Below are 25,903 nucleotides of genomic sequence, written 5' to 3' on the forward strand. Positions count from 1 at the left end.
TTAATAAAATATCATATCATTACTCAATTCTATATGATTATTTAAAGTTAATATAATTAAGATATATGATACATGTAAAACTCTCACATTAGCACAATATATATTAAACTCTTAAAAATAACACAAAAAATAAATATAAATATATAACTAATTAACATTATAAAAATATGGTACATACTGAACTGAAAAATTAAAATAATTCAATTCATTTTATAATCAGTTAGTTAAAAATGGTTTATATAATTTTTATTTATAGGTTCAAAAAATAATTTAATTTTTTCTCAAGTTTAATTTAATTCAGAATTATGTGTTATAATATCATCCTACATCTATCCTGTACTTTATATTATTATAAAGCAAAATTGAGCGATTTGTTTTATTTCATCTTTACAAAGAATTTATATTTCGTTCATAAAGAACAAAATAATTCAAAACTTAAAAAGTAGAAGACATTCAACATTCCAAGTCAGCAACAATATTTTAATAATATCTTATTAGGTAAACTTTTTCCGAAGCTGCATTGTCCTTTCGTGTGGACAAGTAAATCAATAATCATGAACCCGAGACCAAGCAATTCATATTTTGGTGAGAAGATATAATATTATCAACTTGGTTATCCCACATGTCGCGTGTTCCTAGTTTTATTCATTGTATCATTATTCCAAGTTCTTCTATTTCAACTCTTTACATTAATAATAGAAGAATAAGTATTTAGTTACAATGCAAAGTCTCTTAATGCTAGAAGAATTTCGATGCCGGTCCTTGCAGGAGCTGCACCAGTCAATACACCATGTTTATTTTTTAAGGTTTTTAAACCTCAACCCACAAAATAATTTTATTATCAAGATAGAATAATAATTACTTATAGCAAAATTGCATAAAATTTTGTAACATATATTTTTGGCTTAATGACAGTGGGTAGAATGGGAGGCTTGACAAGAATGGTGATGGCTATGGCGATAGAAGTTGTATGATAATAAGATAGGGTAAAAAGTGAAAGCAATACACTATATTATGGATTTGGTAGTAGATTGTGCATAATATATTGCCGGTGATGATGGTGGTAAAATTGAGATTTTTCATTGTAATGAAGTTAATAATAAGATATTAACCTGCAATGATCATAGGGGTTCTAAAATGTAAGATATTTGTTGTCATATAAAGTTTGTTATTGAATATGTCACACTGTATTAGTTACAAAATATATTAAATCAAAAGTTTGTTAATTAAATGTATTTTTACTAATCACTCACCCTTTTGTAATAGAACAAATATCTTCCCTTCTGTAAGTAGCAATATCATCTTTGGGTTTAGGCATCATGTGATAACTTACTATTGTGGGACATGTGAGGTGAACAAGTGAATATTTATCAATGGAATTTATCCAAATGATAATAATAAAAAGAAAAATGTATATGGTGTTGAAAATTCCTTATGATTGGTGAAATACCAATCCTAGATGTTGAATTTCATGATTCTCACGCACATATATGAATTAAATGGTGCAGTGCCATACCTGAATCCATGTTCTTGGATGTGCTCCTTTGATCTACGTTTCTGAAATAGGTTTTGTGGTATGATGGCATTCCTCAACCAAATCTAGGCACCATAACCTTCCTTATGTGTTAACTCATAGGGTTCCCATTATCCCTATGGGTTAACCTGATGGGTATCCACCCATTAAGCCCATATCCGTTATAAGCTTTTAAAAATCTAAGGGATGTCACTAATTAGATCACTTATAATGCAACCCCAAAAATAAATAGCTGATATCATTGTATCAAATATATGATGCTCACCTTAGAAATTTATAATTTCTAACCTATGGCATTTTTAAGCATGATGTAATCATTATTTAACTACATTGATAATATGGTCAAAATTCACCAGAAGGTCTCGCCTCCTATCCTTTTCAAATGTAGTAAGAGAACTTTGATTAATAGTCAATACAATGACTATATATATCTATCACGTAGAATAAACACCCGAAGGCTTACATATATTTCATTTTCTGCATTACATACAATGATACAAACACAATATCTCACGTGGTTAATAAGGTGGTCATAAAAAAAGAATTATAAGGTAGTTTTATGGTTAGAAATGGAATGAATGAGACTGAGAATTCAAGTTTCGCCAATAATAAAATATTAATATACTAACAATTACATATAAAAAATATAATATTAAGAGAAGCCGGACTAATTTGACTCATTTTGGGGTTCTATCTAAAAACGTGAATGTAGAGGCCTGGCCAATACGGCTTACATTCATAGGCCCATAGAAAAGGATGTGATGACAAAAGTAATTGTAGTTAGCCATAAAAATAGTCACAATGGATACTGTAATTTGGGGTGGAAATAGTATTTTACATCATGATCCTATTATCTAACTATAACTGATAATAATAGATTATGTATGCAATATATAATATACTTTTCCCCATTCCACAATGAACTTAAATCATTAACCTATAATAATTCAAATTGGATTTAATTTGCGAATCTTGTAGTTACTCCTAGAAGTTAGAAGTTTGGCATTTTGTTTGTTTGGTTTATTTGTCAAGTCGCTTTCGTATGTCTTTCTACATCAAAGAGTAACAACCCAAAAACTAAGGAGATGAGCAGTTAATTCATATAATGGCGGCTGATAACTGAACCAACTTTCATGCCATTCATATCATGAAAATTCAACAATTTCAGCATTATCAATAAATTCGTGGATAATATTTGATAACAGAACACTAAATTCGTGGATAATATTAGTCATAGCTTATCACATGCTTTAATTTCCGTGGCCATCTCTCAAGTCCAATCACTAGCTCAACAAAGTTCTAACTGCAAAACAAAATCATTCCCACTGCAAGTGCATACTCATGTGAAAAAAACGAAATAAACGTTTATGTTCGATCTGCATCATGAACAATTTGGTTATTAAAATCGTGTGGTTCATGCGCCTTACGATTCTGTGCAGTGTTTTGTTCGAGACTCGTTACCACTGTTATAATTTATGTCACTTTTTCATAAGGCCAATTACTAAATAGTAATCGACATAACTGAATAATAATTAATAAATAAACAACAAAGTAGTCCAGCTAGTACTAACATATTAATCTATGAGTTTTTTCTCTCTAAGGTTTAAAGCAAAAGCGAATTTAACTGAACAAAAGAAGAAAAAATGGAACACTGCTTCTCTACTCATGAATAATTCTTCACTCAACCTTGCCAGTTCCAATATGCTTCATCACAGCGTTTCTAATTGCTTGGGTTTGCGAAGAGAGACCATTATTATGGTCAACCTCAGTCATGAAATTCCTCACTTCGGTTCTAACCATTTCTTGTAACACCGTCAAGAACTCTTCGCTGAACAATTGCTTCTCCTTACTCATTTCCTCACGCCCTTCACTGTTCTTCTCAGCTACCACAACACCCACTTCTGGACCCGACCCGGATAACTTATTCGACCCGAACCCGTTTGGATCGGATCCGGGCAGAGATAAACTTAACGATGTGAGTGGATCAACAGCAATGGAAGCACTCTCCACAACATGAACAGTTGCTGTATCTAAAAGTGGTCTCAAAACCGGTGCGGCTAAACTGGATTCACTCAAATCGGATCCACTACCAGAAACGGTAGGACCCGGACCAAGACTAACAGATTTTTTCAAAGGTCGTTGATCCTCAACGCTCTCCGATACGGTGGAGAATTTCCTCTTAAGAGTTGAATTCCAATGATTCTTGATAGCGTTATCGGTGCGACCGTTAAGTTGACGAGCAATGGTGGCCCACCTATTCCCGTAATCAGCATGTGCTTTGATTATAGCTTCATCCTCTTCAGGAGTAAACGGCCGGTGCTCCACCTCCGGTGACAGCTGGTTGCACCACCGCAAACGGCACGATTTTCCAGATCGACCAGGTATAGATTTACTTATCAGAGTCCAGTTTCTAGGACCGTGATTTTCAACTAACCGTCGTAACGCTTCGTCCTCTTCGGGGCTCCACGGACCCTTAATCCGATCCATTTCTTTCGCTGAAAAAGTGATTGTGCTAATGTGAAACTGAAAAAAATAAAGATAAAAAAATAATAATGAAGTAATTTAATTTAGTTGTGTGAGTAGTGTAGTCAAAAATGGTAGAGAGGCGAAGGGCCTCGTGAGGGTTGAAGAGAATGAGAGAGTGGTTATATAGAGATATATAGTGAAGGTTAGAAAGCGATAAGGATGACCGGTTGAGCCGGTGCTAGTTACCGGTTATAGCGGTTAGGACTTGGGAGTGGAGGATTCTTCCTAGGAAAGTAGTTAGAAGGGTACAGCTGTCAAACTGACACCTGTGAATGAGAGGATCCCAATCTTTTACACGTAAGGCCACTTCACGCTCTTTGCGGCTTCTACTCAATTTCTTAATGAATCCACTACTCCTAATCCACAATGGATGATATATATTAACTAATTTAATATATGTTAAGGAAATCAGTTAAACATAAGTAATTATTTTGATTTAGTTATTAAAATTATTCTTTGACTATGACCTTTTATCAATCAAATAACTACCGTATAACTTAAAGGCAAGACATCATAGAACTCAAAGTTTTCAAAAGCATACCTTATAGATAAGATCAAAACATTGAGCAATAAAGTAAATTAGTATCTGCTCAAAGTTGATAGCCATAAATATTTAAAATAAACATAAAGTACTAATAATTAATAGTGGAGTTTAGTTAATATATATATTATATAATATAAAGTATTTTTATATAATCAACATATATTAATTGATATTGACTCTTAAATAATAATATTTCATATCAATTATACTTATTTTTATTACAAATATAAAAACTTTATATTATTGATACAAATATATTAAACACTTAATAGAAGGATTAACAACTCATTTAAATGTCTTAGATCATGATAAACATTAATAAATGTCATGTCATTTTCCACTAAATATTTAATGCGATAATTGAAATTCAGGTCCAACTTAAGGTGTAACTTCTAATATTGCTAAATTTCCACAATTCAAATAGATTTAACAAACTTTATTTTACAAATCCTTTCTTATATAAAAGATATGTGAAATTTCAACGGGTGACAAGAAAACGTGGGAACAAAAATTTAGGGAGCGGATTTTCCAATATGTTTATTAATACTCATTATCCATATCTTTATCTATACTATTAATAAAGGGAATACACAAAATAACCACCCATCATGGTGTAATTTGTGTTTTCCTATTTTTCCCTTAATATCTTTTTATTTCTACCAAAAAACCATATAATACTATTATCTTATTTTATCCTTATTATCTTCTTATTTTAAAAGTGTATTTAAAAAATTGAATATTAGACCAATTGAATAAATTCAACCGTAAATTTAGCGCAAAAAATTATATTTGAAATTATAAAATAAAAACTATACATTACAAACGATAAGAAAACGGGTTGACAAGCACGGCAGTGCATGTCAACACGCTAGTTATATATAAAGTCAAAACTTGAAATAACTTTCCTTACGGTGTAATTTTCATTTCCTATATTGCCCTTAAAATTATTTAATTTTTACGAAAAAACTATATAATCATAAGAACTACCACTAATACATTAATTAACCACATATCTCACCTTAAATTAAACATCACCGTAAACACAAAAAATATAATATAAAGTACGCCGAACACAAAAATACATTTAATTCAGAAAAATGAAATATATAAAAATTGAATATGTAGTATCATACAATATTCACCGGCAAGCACGAAGTGCCTGTACACACTAGTCTACAATAACTAACAATTTGAGTTAGTTTTGTGCTATCACTAAAATTAATGGTTTCAAGCAATGGTGTGAGGACTCGATTAGATGAGGAGGTCCAACCATTTTGATCACTGACATGATTAAATAACTTTGGTTTATTCTATTAACTAAAAGGTTAGACAATTTTAAATTGGGAAAATTCCTATACAATTATCTTAAATTTAGTTGAATAATTCGAAAAATTAACTAACGATTTAATTAAAATTAAAAAAAAAGGAACATTAATGTTTTGTTTTACCCTTATTCAAAAAAGTTATTAATATAATTATGCAAATTTAGGTTCAAACACTAACACTCACTTTTCAAAAGTTATAAGCTGTATCCTTTTTCTATTTATTGATTTGTTCTAGCTTATTGACTATGTACAAACTACTTGAAGTTTTACAAGCTCAAGCTACCCCTTCAACAATAGGTTGATATTAGAAATTAAAAACATTTATCAAATGTATGTAAATTTAATAAATGGATTAACAATAATGCAAACATATCACTTTTAGATAACTGGAATATGCCATAAGGCAAATTTTGGAAAACACATAGTTTATAAATATCTAGACTAATTATTTTTCTTAAAATAATTTATTGGTCGCAATGGAAGTGAATAGCATCATCCTCAAGAAAAATTACTTGCTAAATCATAGCTTCAAACTTTGTAGTTCTGAAAAGTTTTACTTAACCACCATGATGAATTAAGGACATGGATCCTTAAAATCGAAAATAAAAAATGGATTGACTCGATGTGATTAATCTAAGTCTACTCAATAAATAGGTCAACTTACACTGTAAAAACCTCAACGAAAAGGCCTTGGATCATATTCTCTTTATCTGATATAACCCAAACTAGTCTAGCTCTGGGCCTGTTTAAATATATGCTTAATTTTCTAATATTAAATCTAGTTTACAATTAAAAGTTATTATGATATTTTCTTAAACACAAAATATCCCAACATGAAAAGATATGTGCATGACAACAATGGTTTGATAAAACAGCATTGCCAGTTAGGAAGAATGTGACAGGCAAGATACTATGTATTTCAAATTTTCAATGACGTATGACAATTACACGATTAACAATTACATGGTATATTGATAAATTAAAGAGTGTTACTGTTCATTAAATTTTAGAAGTGTGATTAGGAAATGTTAGGAACATTACCAAATGCTATAATAATAAAGAAGTCAAGTATGAAGTTAGAGCATAAAAGGAGTTTACCTGTACAAGTTATAATGTTTATCATAATTATTCGTGAATATCATATGCTTAGACACATGGGATGGGAAAAAGGTACGAGAGTACAATTGCAAAATCTAGAATAAATATAATTGTCCCAAGTCCCCAACGCAACGTGGGAGCATTTGTATATTGCATTTCTTTTCGAAACAATTAATATTTGGGCATTGGATTCCAAAAATCGTGCATATACTAATGGAACTAATTTTTTGTGGATATACTCTATGTCCTTTTAACAATGCTACTTCCAAGTAGGAGTACATTTTTTGTTACGGAATACCTAATCTCGTGTTTAAAAATTTCCGATATAGTTTTTTATTCTTAAAGAAGATGTGTCATTCACATGATGCAGAAAGTGCAAGGATACTTCCTGTTCCTGAACTTAAAAAGGGTCCATCGATCTAATTTCAGTTAAATTATTGCCATAGCATTGATCTAATTTGGGTCCTACACGAGGATTGAATCTATATATAGATTTCTTCTTCTATATCTTCATACAGCTAGCATGAGGATCAAGGAGATGATTCATTTGCATGTGTATGTGTCTTACTTTTGTGCCCCAACAATAAAATCACCATATTTAAAACTCCACTTTGTTCATCTCAAATGGTTATCACTTACCAACGAGCGTTGGTTCAAGTGGTACATGCTTGATTCCCCTTACGCAAGGTCTTGGGTTCGAGTCTTGTGGATGAAAAAAATGTTCACTAAGAAAGTTAACCCCACATACCTATGGATGTTCCTGGCTCGGACATAAATTGTCATTTTAATTAGTCTGTTATACCTAATATACATTATATATCATAACTTGGGGATAATTTATAACCGAATCAACATGCATACATTAGTAATTGCACGATCATTGTGTAGATATATATTTATATGTTGTGTCTTCTTTCTTTCTCCATGGTCCGTCCACTAACAGAGTATGCAGCAAGAGATTGGTTGATATAGAATATGCGTTCCCAATTTTATGAAAAAAATAGGGTTGAGATCCTTTTTAATACTATATAAATGAATATTTGATCATTCTATTCAAAAATAAGGATCTTTAAAAATTTATTTATGTCACATATTATTTTCAATTAGTAGTAGATATTTCATAAGGAGTAAAAATCTTTTCCAAAGAGACAAATGTTATAAAAACATAAGAAAAAACAATATAATATGATACTTTTATCACTGTATTTCTAAATGAAACAAGATTTTTGTCACAAAAGAAGAAATAAGAACTCCCTCAGCCAGGAGAGGAGCGTTGTTCCTCCTGGAATGGACTTGGATTCATACAAAATGGTCGTTAAAGTTGTATAAGCTATAAAAGACTTTCACACTAAATATTCTATGATTAAGCAAATTGGGTCTTTTAGTAAATAGAAGTGTTCGTGTACAAGGTCAAACCAATGTACTTCAACTAAACCAGTTCCTTATTTATTATTGTTACTTAATAGATTGTTTTGAGTTGAATATTTTTTACCAACTCATTTACAATTTAATAATTAATAAACACAAAAATAGACATACAAAGAAGTGAGGTTTTTTAAACAAAAACTCTGAAACAGGAATTTATTTGTGTAAATAAAAAAGTTGGGTCCATTAATTATGGTCCCTGTCTGCTCAAAGTGTGGAATATTTAGTGATAACGTATAAAGAGAATAATTCAAGATAATTTATCTCATCCAGTAAAAATATGACATGTGTACTATTTTGTTTATTTTAAAAAATATTTTTATAGAAAATGATAAAATATGACACACGTCATGATTTCACTGATAGAAAGAGATAATTTATCTCCTTATAGCATAGTAGGAGATACTCAATTTCCATGTATAAAACTTATATCTGAAGAAATTAAGTTGCTCCTAGTCTTGAAAAGGGCCGTCACTAGTTATGGTCAAAGCTTCATTCATCTTATTTTGACCACCCAATAACAAGAGGACTTTTTTTTACACGTCTTTTATCATTCTAAAAGCTTGAAAAATTAAAGAAGAGAATAAAGTATTTTCTAGTATAAGAAGATAAGTTATCTTATTTTGCTAATGAAATTATGACTGATATGTGTCATGTTTAATCATTTTCTATAAAAATATTTTTAAAACTAAACAAAATAGTATACATATCATATTTTTACTGGCTGAAATAAATAAATTATCTCTTAATATGAGAAGATATGTTATTCGTAAAGGACCAAAATTAGCAAAAGTTATATCTCCTAATAATAACAAATAACAAGTTGTTATTAAACAAAAAAGGAAGCATCCATGTCATTGTTTTTATTTATTTAGTGTTTGTGCTTTGGATATGGCACATATATATAAACAATTAAAGAGTGAGTAAGCAGTGTCTCCACACAATAATGGGTTGTTCCTTGTTGTTGGTCATGGTCATTCTGATTCAATCATGGGCACTGAAGCCACAAGCTAATAAAAACATTTTTATATTGGCAGGACAAAGCAACATGGCTGGAAGAGGAGGAGTAGTGAACCACACCGCTCCTTGGGACGGTGTCGTTCCACCACAATGCAATCCAAATCCATCAATTCTTCGTTTCAATGCACTGATGGAGTGGGTTGAAGCACAAGAACCACTTCATCGGGACATTGATACAAAAAAGACTAATGGAATTGGGCCAGGGATGGCTTTTGCTAACTCCATATTGGAGAAGCGTGAAGGATTTGGTGTAGTGGGTTTGGTTCCTTGTGCCATTGGTGGCACCAACATAAGAGAGTGGGAACGTGGAAAATTGGTTTATAACCACATGATGAAAAGGGTTAAGGCTTCTTTGAATGATGGTGGTAGTGTTCAAGCTTTACTTTGGTATCAAGGGGAGTCCGATACATTGAATATAAATGATGCTCAATCATACAAAAGAAGAGTTCATAAGTTTTTCTTGGATGTTCGTAATGATCTTCAATCTCCATTGCTTCCTATAATCCAGGTTTGTTTTTTTCTTCTCTTATTGTATTCATTGAACCTATGTTTCTTATTATAGAAATTACTTATCAATGAATAGTTATTCTTTTAGGTCAGGTTTCGCTTTCACCTTCCGTTAATTCATTATGCATAGTTTTAAGAAAAAGTAGTTGGTATAGCAAAAAATAGAAACATCAACTTATTGATGTAGGACCGAATAAGTATCTACCAATGTATGTCAAGACAAATAATAAAAAGTGGTAATTGACATTTGGTTTATTAGGAAGCCTTGGAATGGAAGAATCTTTAAATTTTAGGTATCTTTCGATACAAACATTAAACTATAGTATGGTGTGTGGGAAATTATATCATCACATATTAATCTAGTAGAGTAGTACTAATGAATTATTTAAAACTCTCTAGAATGTGTAGTGAACTAAGTACTTTGAAAACTTTATAAATGATATATTGGTTTGGCCTTACTAATTACTTTACAAAGACAACTTAAACTCATTTAAATATAAACTTTAGAGACAAGTTAAACTAAAACATTTAATCCATATATGTGAAGTGTCTTTATCATAGAGACATGTAATTACTCCAAAACCTATTTTTTTATTTTCAAATTGTATTGTAGGTGGCTTTGGCATCTGGACAAGGGTCTTACATAGACATAGTACGAGAAGCTCAATTAGACATTGACCTTCAAAACCTTAGAACTGTGGATGCATTGGGCTTGTCCTTGGAGCCCATGGGCCTGCACCTTACGACTCAGGCCCAGGTTAAACTTGGGGAGATGATGGCTGATTCATTCATTCAGTTCTTACCTTCTCCAAATCCAGAACATGTTAGTCCAACACGTAATAATCGTAATGAAGCTCGCACAAAGCCTCATAATTGTGCCTCTCATATTTATATGTTCCCGTGGTTTATAAGATTTGTCACAGTAATGTCCTTAATTTTCTTCTAGTATATCTTCTTTTTCATTACCATGTTCGCCCCATGCTAAACAAAATCATGGAATTAAAATTTAAAGTGTAATAGAATTTTGAAGCAGTGTATGAATTATCTGAAATATGTAGAGTATAAGTACATTTTAAGGTGAAGAGTGAAATTCACAGAATAGAAAACCTGAGATTTGATACAAATGATTGTTTTACACTGATGGCACGTAAGGATATAATAAGCCTTTGGCGACTGTCACGTGGTTATAGTGGCACGTAAGTACAAGATCAGGATAAGTTTGATATAGTGTATATTATTAATTTATTATGCGTACATTTTGATTTGTTCAAATTAATATTATCAGTGTTCACTGGATAATCGGATCATATCATCGAATAAGTTATATGGCTTAGCTTAGACCGTGTAAGGTGGTGATAAACATAGTATATATTTTCTGATTGTATTTAGAGGTTAGAGTTGTTTTTGTATTCTATCATCAAGTTGATCAATATTATCTGATTGCAGACACAATATTTGATCTTGCGGCAATATGATTTAAAATCTATTGTAAAAAAATTATATTGTTGACACACTATATATTATTGATTTATATTATTTTTGTTGGAGAATCAATAGTAAATAACATATGGATGGTTAATAATTTATTAATAGTATAAAAAACACTTACAATATTAATATATATATATATATATATATATATATATATATTAAATCCATATGAATAAACTATCGTGTGATGTGATCATGATATACCAATTGTGATAACCTTTACAATCATATAAACTCACAATTGTAGGTTCATAATTGAGTTGAATTGATTGTGTTGTATTCAAAATATTTTTAATTACAAAAGATTTCAAGCAATTATTGCCAAATCAACATTGTAACGACCACGATCGGAATCACAACTATAATTTAATTTAAAACAGGGAATAATTTACTTTTTTTCATAAACAAATATTAGTATTAATATTTATGTTAAATGAGGTTTGAAGCTTCAACCTCCTTAAGAAATTAAGAAGAGGACTATCACAATTATGTTTATTCTTTACTAATTCAGGATCAGAACAATAGCATGAGCAGCGACTCGACTGCATGAAACACGTGTCTAGAGCAAGCCTTTGCCAAATTAGTCGTGCGAGCACATCTGTTGTACCACAAAGTGTTGTTATTTCATGTCACTGTTTGTGATTGATTGAAAAAATATATATAAATTAAAATTTTAATAGTTAATTATTTTTCTAATCATCACATAAAGTGACACATTGTTTTGGGGCAACAGATATCCACCGTCTTGCAATATAGTATATCGAGAGGATTGAGCAGCTAGCCTATTAATATTTTGTAAATAAATCAAATACAGTTCATCTTCCATACATGAACATGATTTTAGTCAAATTAATCCTTCATATATCACAATGAATAAGACAAGGACGAGGATATCATATATAACTGGTTTGAAGAAATCATATTGCCATGATTTTACTTGTAAGATATGTAATTGTCTATGATTTTGATTTTATTTTCTAGTATATGGAGGGAACTGAATATAGAGACAAGGTGCATTCCAAGGCACTTGTGAGTTTCTAATCATTTGAGGGGAATGTATTAGTGACGTTTTTCTTTACAGCCAGAAATAACTTTTGTGGCCATAAAAGGAAATTCTGCCACTACAAATACAATCTTCTTTCATGGATATTTGGGTGGAAGATCTTCATTTAGAAACTGGAAAATCATATAAATAAGTTTAACATTATATCTTCTCTCCAAATTTTAAGGTGTAAGTTTTATGGATTCATCTACTAGTTCTTTTTAGTCTATCCACTTCTTCTCACAACCCACTCTTCTAAAATTAAGATTTTGGATGTTCCCACGAGCATCCGCAGGGAGTGTAAATGTTTGAAAATAATAAAATTGATGTACATAATTTGATTGATATAAGTAACTAATATAAAAGTTGAAATAAAAATTATAATTATCCAAATTTTAGGATTGAGACTTTAAAATAATTACTAAGAATTCATTTTTTAGTCATGTCTCTTTTGAGAAAATAATTTACATAATATTAATGTAATATTTTTTTTCATTACCAAGACATTATTTTCCAAATCATTAGATATTTTGTTATAATCAAATCAAAAATCCTAAGAATGTCATATTTTAGGAGTTCAAACTATATGATTGAATAAATCCTATTTTATTTATTGCAAGTTAAGGACTTCTTCCCATTCTTCAAACTCCAATTCATATTTTTCATAAACAAATCTCTCATTAACAATAGAAAAAAAAAATCCATTTTGAATCATATTTTAAAGTTTCTTTTTTAAAAAACACATGAATAATCAATCATATAAGCGTGAAAAAGTTCACACTCAATATAAATATTCAAATCTGTATTTTGTTTGCATTTCAGAGGTCTTTGTTTACTCTCTCTTTTGGAATAATGTATATGGTTATACTTTAGAAACAATCCCGTGAGGATCTAAAAGACAAATAACCTCACAAAAAATCAAAGATTGAGTTAGTGCAGCAGAAAAAATAGAAAACTAGGAGTGTGATAGAGGAAAAAAGATGACAAGCTTTTTATTCCCCGAGCAATAAAAGAAACATCTTATGATTTAACAATTCTATGACTAGGATCCTAAAACAAGAATATAAATATCAAAGGGCATTGCATCAAAACAAGTAAATGAACCATTAAAACAAGAGTTTCTACTCCCATATCCCAACTTCCATGAACCCATCTTCACTAGCACATCCCCTAAACATGCCATTACAGTTAAACCCGTAAGCCACTTCACCCTTATTTGACACTGCTATGAGTCCAGCGAACCCTTCATCAAGCCTATTCTTAATAACAAAATCCACAGCATCTTGAAGTCCTAGTCCCTTGTACTCCATCACAGCTGCAACCTCACGCGCCAGTGTCCCGCGTATGATTGCTTCCCCTTCACCGGTACATGACACACCACACACTTCACAAGCGTATGTTCCAGCACCAATCATTGGCGAGTCACCGATCCTACCTGTCATCTTGTTCATGAGTCCTCCTGTTGATGTTGCAGCTGCACACCGGCCCTCCAGGTCCACCACCACGCACCCGACCGTCTCCGGCGCGTAGACATTGATTGGGAGTCCGTTCATAACCAAAGGACTCTCAATTGCTGCACTGCATGTGTCGTATCCAGATGTTGGAATCCTGTAATCGAACTGCATCATAAAACATTCTCTTATTAGTGTAAATGGTTAGAGTAAATGTTTAAAAGAGGACTAGTCTCACCCATAACAAAATAATAATGTTATGTTATTTTACCTATATTGTTCTACTGTTATATTTTCTTACCAGAATTGTGTTTGCTTCTTTGGCCAATTTCAACATTCCAACGTTTTCAGGAGTAATGAAGTACTCGTTCTCCACCAACTCCACACCCTACCAAAAACATATGATAGGAATTAATACAAAACTTTCGTAAATATTAAGCTGCTACTACAAGTAGTTGAGAAATTTAATAAAGATTATTATCTTTAATTTCTCCCAATACAGATTAACAATGAGCTTAAAGGCATACGTATTTGCAAAAATGTAAACTATATGCATGTGATAAAAACCCAAAGTAATGGTCCACAAGAACAAAGTCATGTGATATCTTTTTAATATTTTATCTCGTTTTGTTAATAAAAAATTTAAAATAATAAGTTAAAGTGAACGTGAGATGTAGAAAACAATAGTTTGTATTTCTTACATCTGTTGAATACATGAGATGTTACATATTTTGTGATAAGGGTAATTAAATAAATATATGTAGACGTTTGATACTCTCTCTATTTAAAGAAATTATATGATGTCATGTCTTAAATAAATTAACTAACATATAAAACTAAATTTTAAAAAGATCAATGATCGGAGAGAAGGATCTCCAAACTTAAAGCGAGTTATTATCATATTTGTATATTTGAGGTATAATATATTTTGACTGAGAGTAAATAAATATATAAATATGAGTTACAGTAAACAAATCTGATACAAATAAGGGAACCGAAAGTGATAGATTGAGAATGAAAAAAGAAAAAAGCAAACGTGTGAATAGTAATAACTAATAACCTGTTGTCTAGCGAAATCTTCAGCACCAGAAAAAGCAAGATAGGAATGAGGAGATTTGTCCATAACAAGACGAGCGAGTGAAATGGGATTTTTCACGGTGGTAAGTCCTGAAACGGCGCCGCATCTTCTCTTTGTCCCATCCATGATACTCGCTTCCATTTCAACCGTTCCTTTCTCCGTTAAAGCAGATCCACGTCCTGAGTTAAACACTGGATCAGTTTCTAGTTCTCTCACCTGTCATAAACACCACAACACAATCAATAGAATAAGAATCGTATAGAGTCAAGTAATATATAATAATACACAAAACAAAACATATAAGTTATTGAAAATCCTAGGAAAAACAATTAACAACCCTTCTTCCAACCTATAATATAACAAAACACGGTTTCACAATAACTATTTTATTGTCATTTATTATGTTACTGATGAATATTACTTTTTTAAACTTCCAAATGAGAATGCATGCACATTCGTTGTGACAATTAATATATGTAGTTTATTTAGACATACGACAAGTTCAACAACGTCGATGGCGGTAGCATTGGAACGAAGAGCAGAGATGCCAAGATTAAGAACACGTGTGAGAAGTTCCTTGGCTTGTTCTTGGCGTTGTGGTGGGAGATTAGGGTCCACACCAGCACCACCATGCACAGCAATAGCCCAGCCTCCCATTTTTCTCTCTTTCTCTTTGTTTCAGATGTGTGTTTTGCAATGTGCAGTGATCCTAAAGTTGGTTAGTTTGGTGCTTTTATAGGTAGTTTCGGAGTTGAAGGGATTATGTGGAGGAGTTAAATATGGTTTGGGTCGCGACATGTGAGGAAGGGGTTGAAGGCCCAGGTGTTACAGGTTGATTTATCAACTGAATTGGTTGTGTTGTCCCTGACTTGGACCCAACTCAGCATTCATGAATTTCTTCATCAACATCAGGGAATCATCATTAAGTCATTATTAAAAGAAGAAAAAAAATATTTATTAACATTATTATTGTATTATTTATCTTTTATATTTAATTATTATTATTTTTTCAATAAAAAATGAGTTAATGATATACTGAAGTATGTATAAATTTTTATAGTAATTATGCTTTTATTAAAATTGTGAAATGGGATATAGATGGAGGAAATATAATCTCTGCATAGAGGAAAATATATTTTAAAAGCATACATGAACCTATGATTATTTGGAATAAAATTGAAAGAAATATCAAATTTATAATTACCATTTTCAATTAGGAAATTGCTAATAATGGGTTAAGCATTTAAAAAACAAAATGTTAAAAAATTAAAAACAATATCTCTTCATTAAATATATCACTTTTCAATATGTTTTTATTGGATTGTATAAACAATTTGGATAATGATTAATAAAATACTTTTTTCAATCAATAAGTTGTTGGTTTAGTGACATAAAGTTCTGTTAGATTTCCAAAGTTAATACTTCAATGCATGATATCAACAATTGCTGAGAAGAATAGTCACGAAACCCAAAAGTGACCTTAACAAAAAACTTAGAAAAACACTTTGATAATACAAAAAAATTTGTTTTATAGAACGTACTTATTAAAAAATTATTAATTTAGTTAACATTTTTTGACACATCTTTTATCATAATTTATCTATAATTTATATTTATTGTGTCATATACCTCCTCATCTTTCTATAGTATATGCATAAGTTTAACAAAATAAAGATCGACTAAAAAGTATTAGCAAGTCTAAATAACTTACTATATGAGCATAATAGGATAACAAACTCAAACAATAAATATAAATTAAATAGATGAAACTAACCATCCTAAATTAGATAATCATATATCGATCAACATATTTTCCAAGTGATTATCTTAAGGCAATCCACATTGTTTTAAAAAGGACTCATAGTAACTTGCAATATTTATCTCAAATTATTCATAATATTAGTGTTTCGCTTAGTGGAAAAAGAACTTAATATTATAATCACAATCGAAATTGTAGTCATATGGAAAAGAAATTGGTGCTAATAGAATTTATCAATAAATAAAGCAAATTGTTGTATTAAAGCATGATGCAATTTTTTATTTGAATAATTGTTACATAAAACTTAGAATTGTTAGATGAAACGATAAAAATAAATATTAACAAAATTGTGATAGAACATAAGGTATTTGCCTAATTAGAGTTTCTAACTTTCATCATTTTGAGATCATACTAACAAGAGGATGTATCAAAGAGAATGAAAAATATTATATAAAATTAAGTTTAGAATAATAAAGATGGGTCAATTTAAATATGTGTTATTTTATACAACTTATTATTTAAACAAAAACTATTATAAAGGATAACATAGTAAATCTAAATAATAACTTTTAAGATAAACATAAATTATAAATAAATTTAAACAATTGAAATTAATTTAATCCTAAATATGCTAATACTCTATCTGATCCAAATATTCTCCAACATCATAAAAAATAATGATGAAATATGTCTCCTTCTCGTTACAAAATTATGCCACAACACCTAAATGAGTTTTTCTCCATTTTTTGTGAAAATTGAGAGTATATAATCTTCTCAAGGTGAACTTTACGGACTAAAATACATGAATATATCAAACTCCAATATTGATTCGTTAATTGAGATGTAATGCTTTCAACAATTTTCTTTATTGAGTGTAATAATATCTACTTATTCACGTAGTAAAGATTTATATATTATTAGTGAATCATCCACCATTTATTTATATTAATTTTATTTAAGAATTAATTATATGATTAAAAATTAATACTAATTGATACAGTGATAATGTAAAAAATACTTATAGTATTATTGCATATATCTTTTTCTCTTATTTATTACTAGTGTGCGATAAACACTTTGTGTGTGTCAGTCACGTTCTTATTTTACAGTACTAAGTAATTTATTTTTATACACTTCAATTTTGTAAAATTAAAATGTCTCTTTTAATTCTATTTACTTTATATTATATATATTTTATCTTTATTAGAATAATATGCAACTTATAATTAATATGTTTGAGGTGGTTATATAGGATTATATGATTTTTTAAATTAAAAAATGGAAGGGCAAAATAGGAATATATAAATTATACCATGGTAGTGGTTATACCATGTTTTAGCTTTATATATAGTATAAAAGTATAGATATAGATATTAGATGATTTAAAATGATGCATTTTTGAACCACTATTCTACATTATACACTTTAAATGAGCTACTTCTATTTCTTCACAGAGAGTCCCTTAAGCACCGCCAAGTGGTGGTGCAGTGTACCTCCTCTTGTACGATAGTATGTCATAAATATTTAAGTGTGATACTAATTTAAAATATGATATCAATCTGAATATAATTTTATAAATCTTATATAAAATACATGTTGAATAGATATTTAAATAATTGTATTATACATAATTAATAAATATAACTGAAATATACAAAGTGAGAAAGACCAATTCTCTCAGTCTACTCCTTGCACCCATATGTCTGCCTCTTCTTATTAGTTATTACGGTAATTATTGAGGAATTTATAAATATTTTTCTTACCACAATATTAAATTTTTTATATTATTTTAGAATAAAATTTATCTGTAGTTTTTTTTACTTGATTAACTAGATCGACAAAGGTATACAGGACCCGAATCTATGGTTTTTTACATATAAAATTGGTCCGGAGTCCTAAACGTTGTCAGCTGACTAATGAACAAAAAAAATAGTATTTTAAACAGTTTTTAAGAAATTGAATTTATTATTCTTTTATGAAAATATTCTTTTTATTTTTTAAGATACTGATTATTTGTATTTTCTAAGGAAATTATTTTAAAATGATATCAAATTTTTATTTTATTTTAAAAGATGAAAGGTTGCGAGACAGGTGATAGTAGCTTAGCAAACCGAGGAGATTCAAGATTCCTCATTAAAATATTCTTACTGCTAGATTCTCCTTTCAAAAAATATTATATATCCGTGCAGGGATTAAAATATAATTCTCCTTTCATTATGTATTTTATTATTTCGATAGTAAAATAGTAAACTCAATTTTTTAATTTTTCGATATATTAAATACTACATTTATATTTAATATTCTTATTTTAATTTATTAATAACTAGCAACCTTTCAATGAGCATTCATTGCAAAATTCAGATAGTAATTGGCAGTGTTGCATCACAGAAGAAAGACGAGGTGACAATGGAGTTTGACTCTAATGTCAGGCTCAGCCATGTGAAGAAAGGAAAAAGAAAAAGCATTGAATGCAAATGGTTGCATGAAGAAAAAAGAAATGGAGTTTAGGCCAGTAAAAAAAGTATACAGTGTGGGAAAATACATTGTAATAATTTGGGGCATCATCTCTATTATGCATTACTGCTAAAGGTTAGTTGTAATAATTGAATATAAAGGTATCTAATTGGATACACTAATTTGTATTATTATATGAGATGAGTGTAAAATTGATATTTTAATTGTCCAGCATAAAATTGATTATTTTTTCTGTTTGTCTTATGGTGTTTAATTTTAGGTTTCGCGTTAATATTTTGAGAGTTTTCCAAGTTATAATTTGATGTTTAGTTTTCTTTTTGCCTTGTCGACATTTATTCTACTTTGCTGCTAAGTTTATAAATCTTGTTCCATCCAATTTACTTTAGAGCATGTTTTCTCATCACACCAACATTTAATTTACACTATGAAATATGAATCCTTCATTCAAGTCCCACATTTACTTTTGTAGCAATGGTATCTCTGAATCGAAAAGGTGGTCCCCTTTTCCCAAAAACCATGATAGCTTCAAGGCTGAATCTTTTTAGGTACATAAAAAAATCAAACAATTAAATAAATTAGTTTTTTTTTATAGTAGTATTTAGTAATGGGAAAAGTAAATAGGCAAAGCTTAGGTATTATAATAAATTTTCTGTAAAAAAAGTTGTTGTCATTTAAAGGAAAGAAATGAACAAAAAAACAAGAGTTTTATGAGTTTACATCCTCCTCATTTTCTATAGAAATAGTCAAAATATCCGTCCTTAAATCATTGACATACGTAATTAATTATTAAAATAAATTTTGTAAAAGAAAATTGTTGTCATTAGATGAAAGAAATGAAGAAAAATAAGAGAATCTCCCCTCACCTTTAGAGGACCCCACAATATAAAAGGGAAATTGAAAGGGGTGGGTTGTGACCACTTAGTCACGTACTAAGAACTTCTAAGCAAGTACTCCAACCATGTGAGCTTTCCTTAAGAAACTGAGAGATTTTATAAGTTAATTTGTACACAACTGAATGTTACCTTAGCTTTTTTTATCAAGAGGGCCAGAAAACTGTGTTTTCAAAACTCAGTGCAAAAGAACAGTCTAAAATATTTGTTAAGAATCTAAAAAAAATTGTTACATAAAAATGATTTATTAAAGAATTTTAAAAAAGAGCTTTTATGCAAAACTTAATATTTTATTAAGAAGAGTAGCGTATGCATTTGCTGATAACAATTACATATCCTGGACATTATATAATATGCACAATGGTTAATTTTTTACTGTAGAATGTCACAGAATATAGAATTGATGAATCCCTTCCCATGTTAGGGAAAGGCATGCACATCTAAATATAGAAAATGAGCCGGAATAAAACAATATAGTGGGTTTTTTGCTAATATGATATATTGTAATTGGTTTGAGATAGACTTTGAGACATGTTTAACAAATCAGTTTCCAATTAAAATGACCAAGTTGGTTTCAACTTTAGACGAAGTTCCATAAACCCAGGGGGGCTGCAGGCGGCGCACAATAAGCAAATAATATTCAACAAATATTATGGGAAAATATAAGGAGATAAGGACTAGTTGGGTTGGGTTGGTGACTAATTAACACAAAAGCTCACGCATAATGGGATATGCATATACTCAGCTGTTAACTGCCTTAAAGACTAAAACACGTGCATAAAGAAAAAATAACAGATAATAAACTTCACGTTGGCTTTAATTTCTTAATTTGCAATTATAATAAAATCCAAAGATAAGGATTGTGATTGGTTATGAAAATGACAAATCAATACCATAATTATCATTGGTCGGAAAGAACTTGTGTGACGATATATATATATATATAGACGACCACCAAAATATTAGTATTATATCCAAATTTTAATTCTAATTAAAATTTAATTATATTTAGTTATTCTGCGTAGAATCAAAAAAAACAAAAAATCATATGCCTCCAAATGTATGTTAGATTTGTCCATACATAGAAAATTTTCTCTAATTCCTTATGCATGCACTGATAGCTGTTTCCTACTTCTTGCTAAATCCAAAAAAAAATATATATATGTCCTTGTATTTATTAGCCAATATATTAACCTAGATTTTAATTGTCTTTTTATGGTGATTAATAAAATTCTTTAAATAATGAAAATATGCAAATAGATAGTGTATCATATATATTTAGGATACTTCCGATTTCCTTTGAATAATGGTTGATAACTCGATATCAAAATCGAATCTATATACACAAAAATGAACAATAAGTACATGGAAGAAATTGACACGCACTTCCTAGCTTTTGGGTATTGCCAGTATATATAAGCCATGCCACGTCAATGACAGTGATTACTGAGTTTGTGCCATGGAGCTTCCTCTTGTGGGAAAGAATAAATGGTGTGGACATCAATTTCCGTTCTTTAAAGATGATACAACGTTATTTTCATCAAGAAAGCTCATCATTTAGTCTTCTGAAATATGACATTGTCTAGTAATAAATTGGGTTCCAGTTTTTAAAGATAACAAACATTGGTGACTTTTGCCATGTTCATGCCCCCATTGGCGTGTTTATTTACACATGTATATGATAACCACTAGGATAATGTTCTTAAATTTTATCCTTACACTTTGTCACTCTTATCACTCTAATTTGTTCACAAGTTCTTATATTTTGTGATTTAGGGACTAGGGAATTAATGTGTCATGCATGACTACAAAGTTTTGAGGGACTGAAATAAAATTTTCCTAATGGCAGTTTACATGCACATCTCACGTGCATGTGGACTAGATAGATGCCATATGTGAAAGGAATGTGCCAATTGGGCACACAACATATCAATTCACCCTCTTTGTTGAAAAATTGATGATTTTGGGCATGAAGGTTGACGGTTAGAGTCTGTATCTGCCTGCTATATTTGATAAGAGTCGGTCTTGGACCACCTTGGGTGTATACTTGAAAAGACATTTTGATGCTGAAGTCAGTATGAATGAAGATGTGTAGAAAGAATGCAGAGTGAGAGTATAAGGATGTAAGTAATATTCTTTCTGAGGAGTTTCTTCTCTATTTGTAGAGATGTTGAGTGAGATATATTCTGCATTGAGTACTTTGATCACGGTGAATCGCTCTGCCATGTCTTTATCCAGACTAGCAGAAAATGCTTTAATCATATTGGGTACTCTTTTGTGTTTGTACTCTAACTCACACAATTAGGATGGATCGCCCTTCTTATCTTATTGAGACTATTGAAATCATATACTAGGACTCTCCTTCCACATGATTGGTGATAGCCCAAAATGCTCAAAGATAATGTATTCAGTTCTATGCTATCTAGACGTGTCTTCAATAAGGCAATAGTATCTTAACTTAGCAAGTGTTGATTAGGCAATGTCTTGTTAGTTTCATCTTTTCCCGTAGTTAGATCAGTATTTTAGGCATGATCGACAATCATATGGGTCAAATCTTACATGTCTAATGATGAGTCAAGATCCTATGGATCAGTCGATGTTGACCTGTCCTCACAACCTATTGGAGTTAATAACTACGCTAAACTAATGGACAAACTCATTTTTTGGGACTAACTAATGAGTTTGTATCTTTTAGAGATGAAAGCTAATGCGGCCTCAAAATTAAGAAATAGACATTGAATCATATTCGAATAAGTGGCACATAGCATCTTACATGCACCACTTATCCTAGTAGTAAAAAAAATACGTCACACCGTCATTTTTTCTTTGTTATGTATCTACGCAACGCATCTTAAAAAATCCTTCCAGATCAGGGTTTCTGCTTATACATGTACGTGAATTGTAATTCCCAAAAAGAAATCCTCAATGAATGTTAAACATTCATGGAAGGAATCTTTATTAAAAAAATTATTTGCACTAAATATTCGTACTTTAGTTCTGTGAACTCTGAGCAAACAAACAATTACGCACCTCCCCCAAAGTTGGCAAAAGTAACTACTGGTAATGTAGTTTTTTTTTGGGTGCAACTACTTGTAATTTTAAAGTGATGCAAATTTCAAATATGAACTTGAAGCAAAGTATGAGATGAAAAAGGGCAGAATGGTAAAGCAGTTGGCATGAAAGTGTGGGAGCATTTTCATTTTGTATACTAATAAGTCTCTTATATTTTTGGGTAAAGAACTAATATCGGTTTCGTGTTTGTTTCTCTCAACAATTGTTACTTTCAGGCTCGAACATTCGACCTTGAGATCCAATGTAGCCTTAAATCACTAGACTAACAACTTGTTGGTAAAAAATGAAAGCATTTGGATCAGCAGATGTCACACTCACATATTAATCTATTCTAACTCTGTCACAAACACCCAAAAAAGTCGGAGATACGGAGAATCTTGCAAGACCCTCGCTTTTTCGCCCACCACCCACTGCAAAAAAGGACATTTGTGTTGTGTGTTCCACGGGATTCGCATCACGTGTTCTGAATCTTTCACGTGTTCTATGTCTTTCACCGTGTCCTTGTTCCTTTCTGTCTATTTGTTTTTACAGTTCTTTCTACTTGCACATTCTTTTTTCTTTTACGAAATCCAGTATTTTCTTCTTCTATTTCAACTCCCTCTTTTACATTATTATTCGAAATAATAATAATAACTATGAAGCTGTATAAATGTATAATAGTGTCATTATTTTATTGATATAGATATTATATAATTAGTTTTAAGGGGAAGGTTAACAAACATCATAAAGTATGTGCAAGAAAAAGAAAATGAAGTCTTCAAAGTTGATGATGTCTTATCATTATTAAGAAGTGTATGATTTATTTTCCAATATAGTGACTTAAAGGGTAACTCTAACTCGACATTCAAGTTAGATTGAGTACTTTTTTCTACATCCATAATGTAATGAATTTTAGATATCTTTGAGAGATACACTACATGTTTCTTAGTTTAACTTTTTGAAGATTTCTATTTATGAGTTATAAAATTCTTCCATAAGCTAAATGAAATAAGCTTATAAGTGAACTTTACATCAAATTTTGACTCAGAACCTTACACTATTAAGTTTACGAATTCATCCACTTGAATGTTTTTTAACTCATTCATTTTTATATAATATGAGAGGAACTTCTTCATTCACATTGGAATACTCAACATTTCCCCATCAAGGTGAGTTACCCCCTTCCAGTATTTGATACATTATAGTTAACTCTTTATTTGCTTGCATCATGTTGGCTTGTCTTGTTATCAAAGAAACATGTCACCTTGATCTTTTATCAATAAGACTTTCAACACTAGAATCTTATATGGATCTATTGACTACTTGTCACTTTAGTACTCGGTTGAGTTGTGGAACTATTAATATTATTATTCATAAGAAAATTAACTTTTAAAATTATGTTTGATATGGATATGCTTACCGGCCCATATAAAACTTTTCGGGTAATCATCTTTTACCAAAGCATGCCTTAAGCGTTGGGCTCAAGTGAGCCCGAGGTTGAACTCACTTATAACAATACGAGACTCTAATAACAAGTTTAGTAGTATTCATTATATTACCCACTACAAACATAAATCAGGTGCGATGTGTAAATGTTAATAGGCTTTGTCATTCGGAGTGGAAAAAATTGCTTAAATCTTGATTTATATAATGCTTACAGTTTTCTACAAAGACTATTAGGTTGGCAATATCTCTGAATGATTAAAACTCATATAGTCGCAGCCAATTTATTCATGATTACCTAGTCTTACACCTACAGATGGCAAAATGGGCATTATCTGCGGGCGCGCTTGCATAGCCCACATTTTTTTGCGGGCAGGGCATAAAATTTTTGTCCATTTGCCCGTTTCACCCGACCCGTTTTGCCCGCCAAGTTTGCTGGCATTTCCGTTGGACAAGCAGGCGCCCGCGGGTGGCCCATAAATATAATTTAAGAAAATAAGTAAGAAAATTTTAGATTAGTTATGATATAATGTGATTTTTAATCCCTAAAAAAATTGTATTCTAATTAATTTGTTAAACTTCATATAAAATATCAAAAATTTTGTTAATTTTTATCTTCGACTACTTTATTTAATTTAATTTCATTTATTATATGAATTTTTTATTTTTTTAATTATTCAACAATGTCCGCGTGCCGCGCGCAAGCCTGTTAGCCCGTTTTAAAATGGGCAGACATTGAATTTTGTCCGCTAATCAATGCGGGCATGTCGGGCAAGATGTTTGATAAGTATAGGTTTTTCAATTTTCCTACCAATTGTCTCTCCCTTGTGATTCTTAATTGTACAAAAATTAAGAATCCTTTTATGCAATTTCCAATTCTCATCAATGAAATGTGCAGTAAGGCATAGATAATTCAAATTTTGCACTGAAGTCCAACAATCAGTTGTTAAACTCACACCTTGGCTTGATTGATGAAACATACTTTTCACCTTATGTTTCTCATTCATGTAAAGACTCCAACATTCCCTAGCAATTGTAATCCTACTCATAATTGACAGCTTGGGCTGCACAATACTCATAAAGTAACGAAATCCCTCCCCCTCAACAAACTTAAAAGGTAACTCATGTACAATGATCATCCTAGCTAGAGCTTTTCTACATGCATCCACATCAAAACCAACACCAACAAGAGTACTACCAATCCCATTACCGTCTTCTTTTTTTAATGGTTGAAGGGAAATGAT

The 25,903-nt window shown here is 30.6% G+C and overlaps 3 protein-coding genes across 4 annotated transcripts; 1 reads left to right on the forward strand and 2 right to left on the reverse strand.

Annotated features, from left to right (window-relative positions):
- LOC109343874 (transcription factor MYB44-like) lies at window positions 3,069-4,161 on the reverse strand. The gene has a single exon (XM_019582374.1). It carries the CDS (start codon window positions 4,019-4,021, stop codon window positions 3,212-3,214), a length of 810 nt encoding a protein of 269 aa, XP_019437919.1. The 5' UTR covers window positions 4,022-4,161; the 3' UTR covers window positions 3,069-3,211.
- Window positions 9,361-11,049, forward strand: LOC109343879 (probable carbohydrate esterase At4g34215). Its single transcript, XM_019582381.1, has 2 exons — window positions 9,361-9,980; window positions 10,593-11,049. Exons 1-2 carry the CDS (start codon window positions 9,399-9,401, stop codon window positions 10,923-10,925), a joined length of 915 nt encoding a protein of 304 aa, XP_019437926.1. The 5' UTR covers window positions 9,361-9,398; the 3' UTR covers window positions 10,926-11,049.
- LOC109343878 (probable isoaspartyl peptidase/L-asparaginase 2) lies at window positions 13,477-15,755 on the reverse strand. Of its 2 annotated transcripts, none has more exons than XM_019582378.1 (4): window positions 15,537-15,755; window positions 15,024-15,257; window positions 14,265-14,351; window positions 13,477-14,131 (listed from the first exon to the last, which is right to left on the reverse strand). In XM_019582378.1, the coding sequence occupies exons 1-4, from the start codon at window positions 15,696-15,698 to the stop codon at window positions 13,634-13,636; spliced, it is 981 nt and encodes a 326-aa protein (XP_019437923.1). In that variant the 5' UTR covers window positions 15,699-15,755; the 3' UTR covers window positions 13,477-13,633. The 2 variants fall into 2 exon arrangements, with proteins under 2 accessions (XP_019437923.1, XP_019437924.1); XM_019582379.1 differs by having other exon boundaries at window positions 15,533-15,641.

This window comes from Lupinus angustifolius, chromosome LG03, assembly GCF_001865875.1.
Source record: "Lupinus angustifolius cultivar Tanjil chromosome LG03, LupAngTanjil_v1.0, whole genome shotgun sequence".
Classification (NCBI taxonomy): domain Eukaryota; kingdom Viridiplantae; phylum Streptophyta; class Magnoliopsida; order Fabales; family Fabaceae; genus Lupinus; species Lupinus angustifolius.

Bases quoted from the DNA above. Each gene is read 5' to 3' on its own strand.
- LOC109343878 (XM_019582378.1), bottom strand. From the start codon at position 15,698: ATGGGAGGCTGGGCTATTGCTGTGCATGGTGGTGCTGGTGTGGACCCT. The intron at 14,352-15,023 runs GTTATTAGTTAT...TGTTTTTGGTAG, and splicing joins AAGATTTCGCTAGACAACAG to GGTGTGGAGTTGGTGGAGAA. The intron at 14,132-14,264 runs GTAAGAAAATAT...TTTATGATGCAG, and splicing joins AAGAAGCAAACACAATTCTG to TTCGATTACAGGATTCCAAC.
- LOC109343874 (XM_019582374.1), bottom strand. From the start codon at position 4,021: ATGGATCGGATTAAGGGTCCGTGGAGCCCCGAAGAGGACGAAGCGTTA.
- LOC109343879 (XM_019582381.1), top strand. From the start codon at position 9,399: ATGGGTTGTTCCTTGTTGTTGGTCATGGTCATTCTGATTCAATCATGG. The intron at 9,981-10,592 runs GTTTGTTTTTTT...ATTGTATTGTAG, and splicing joins CATTGCTTCCTATAATCCAG to GTGGCTTTGGCATCTGGACA.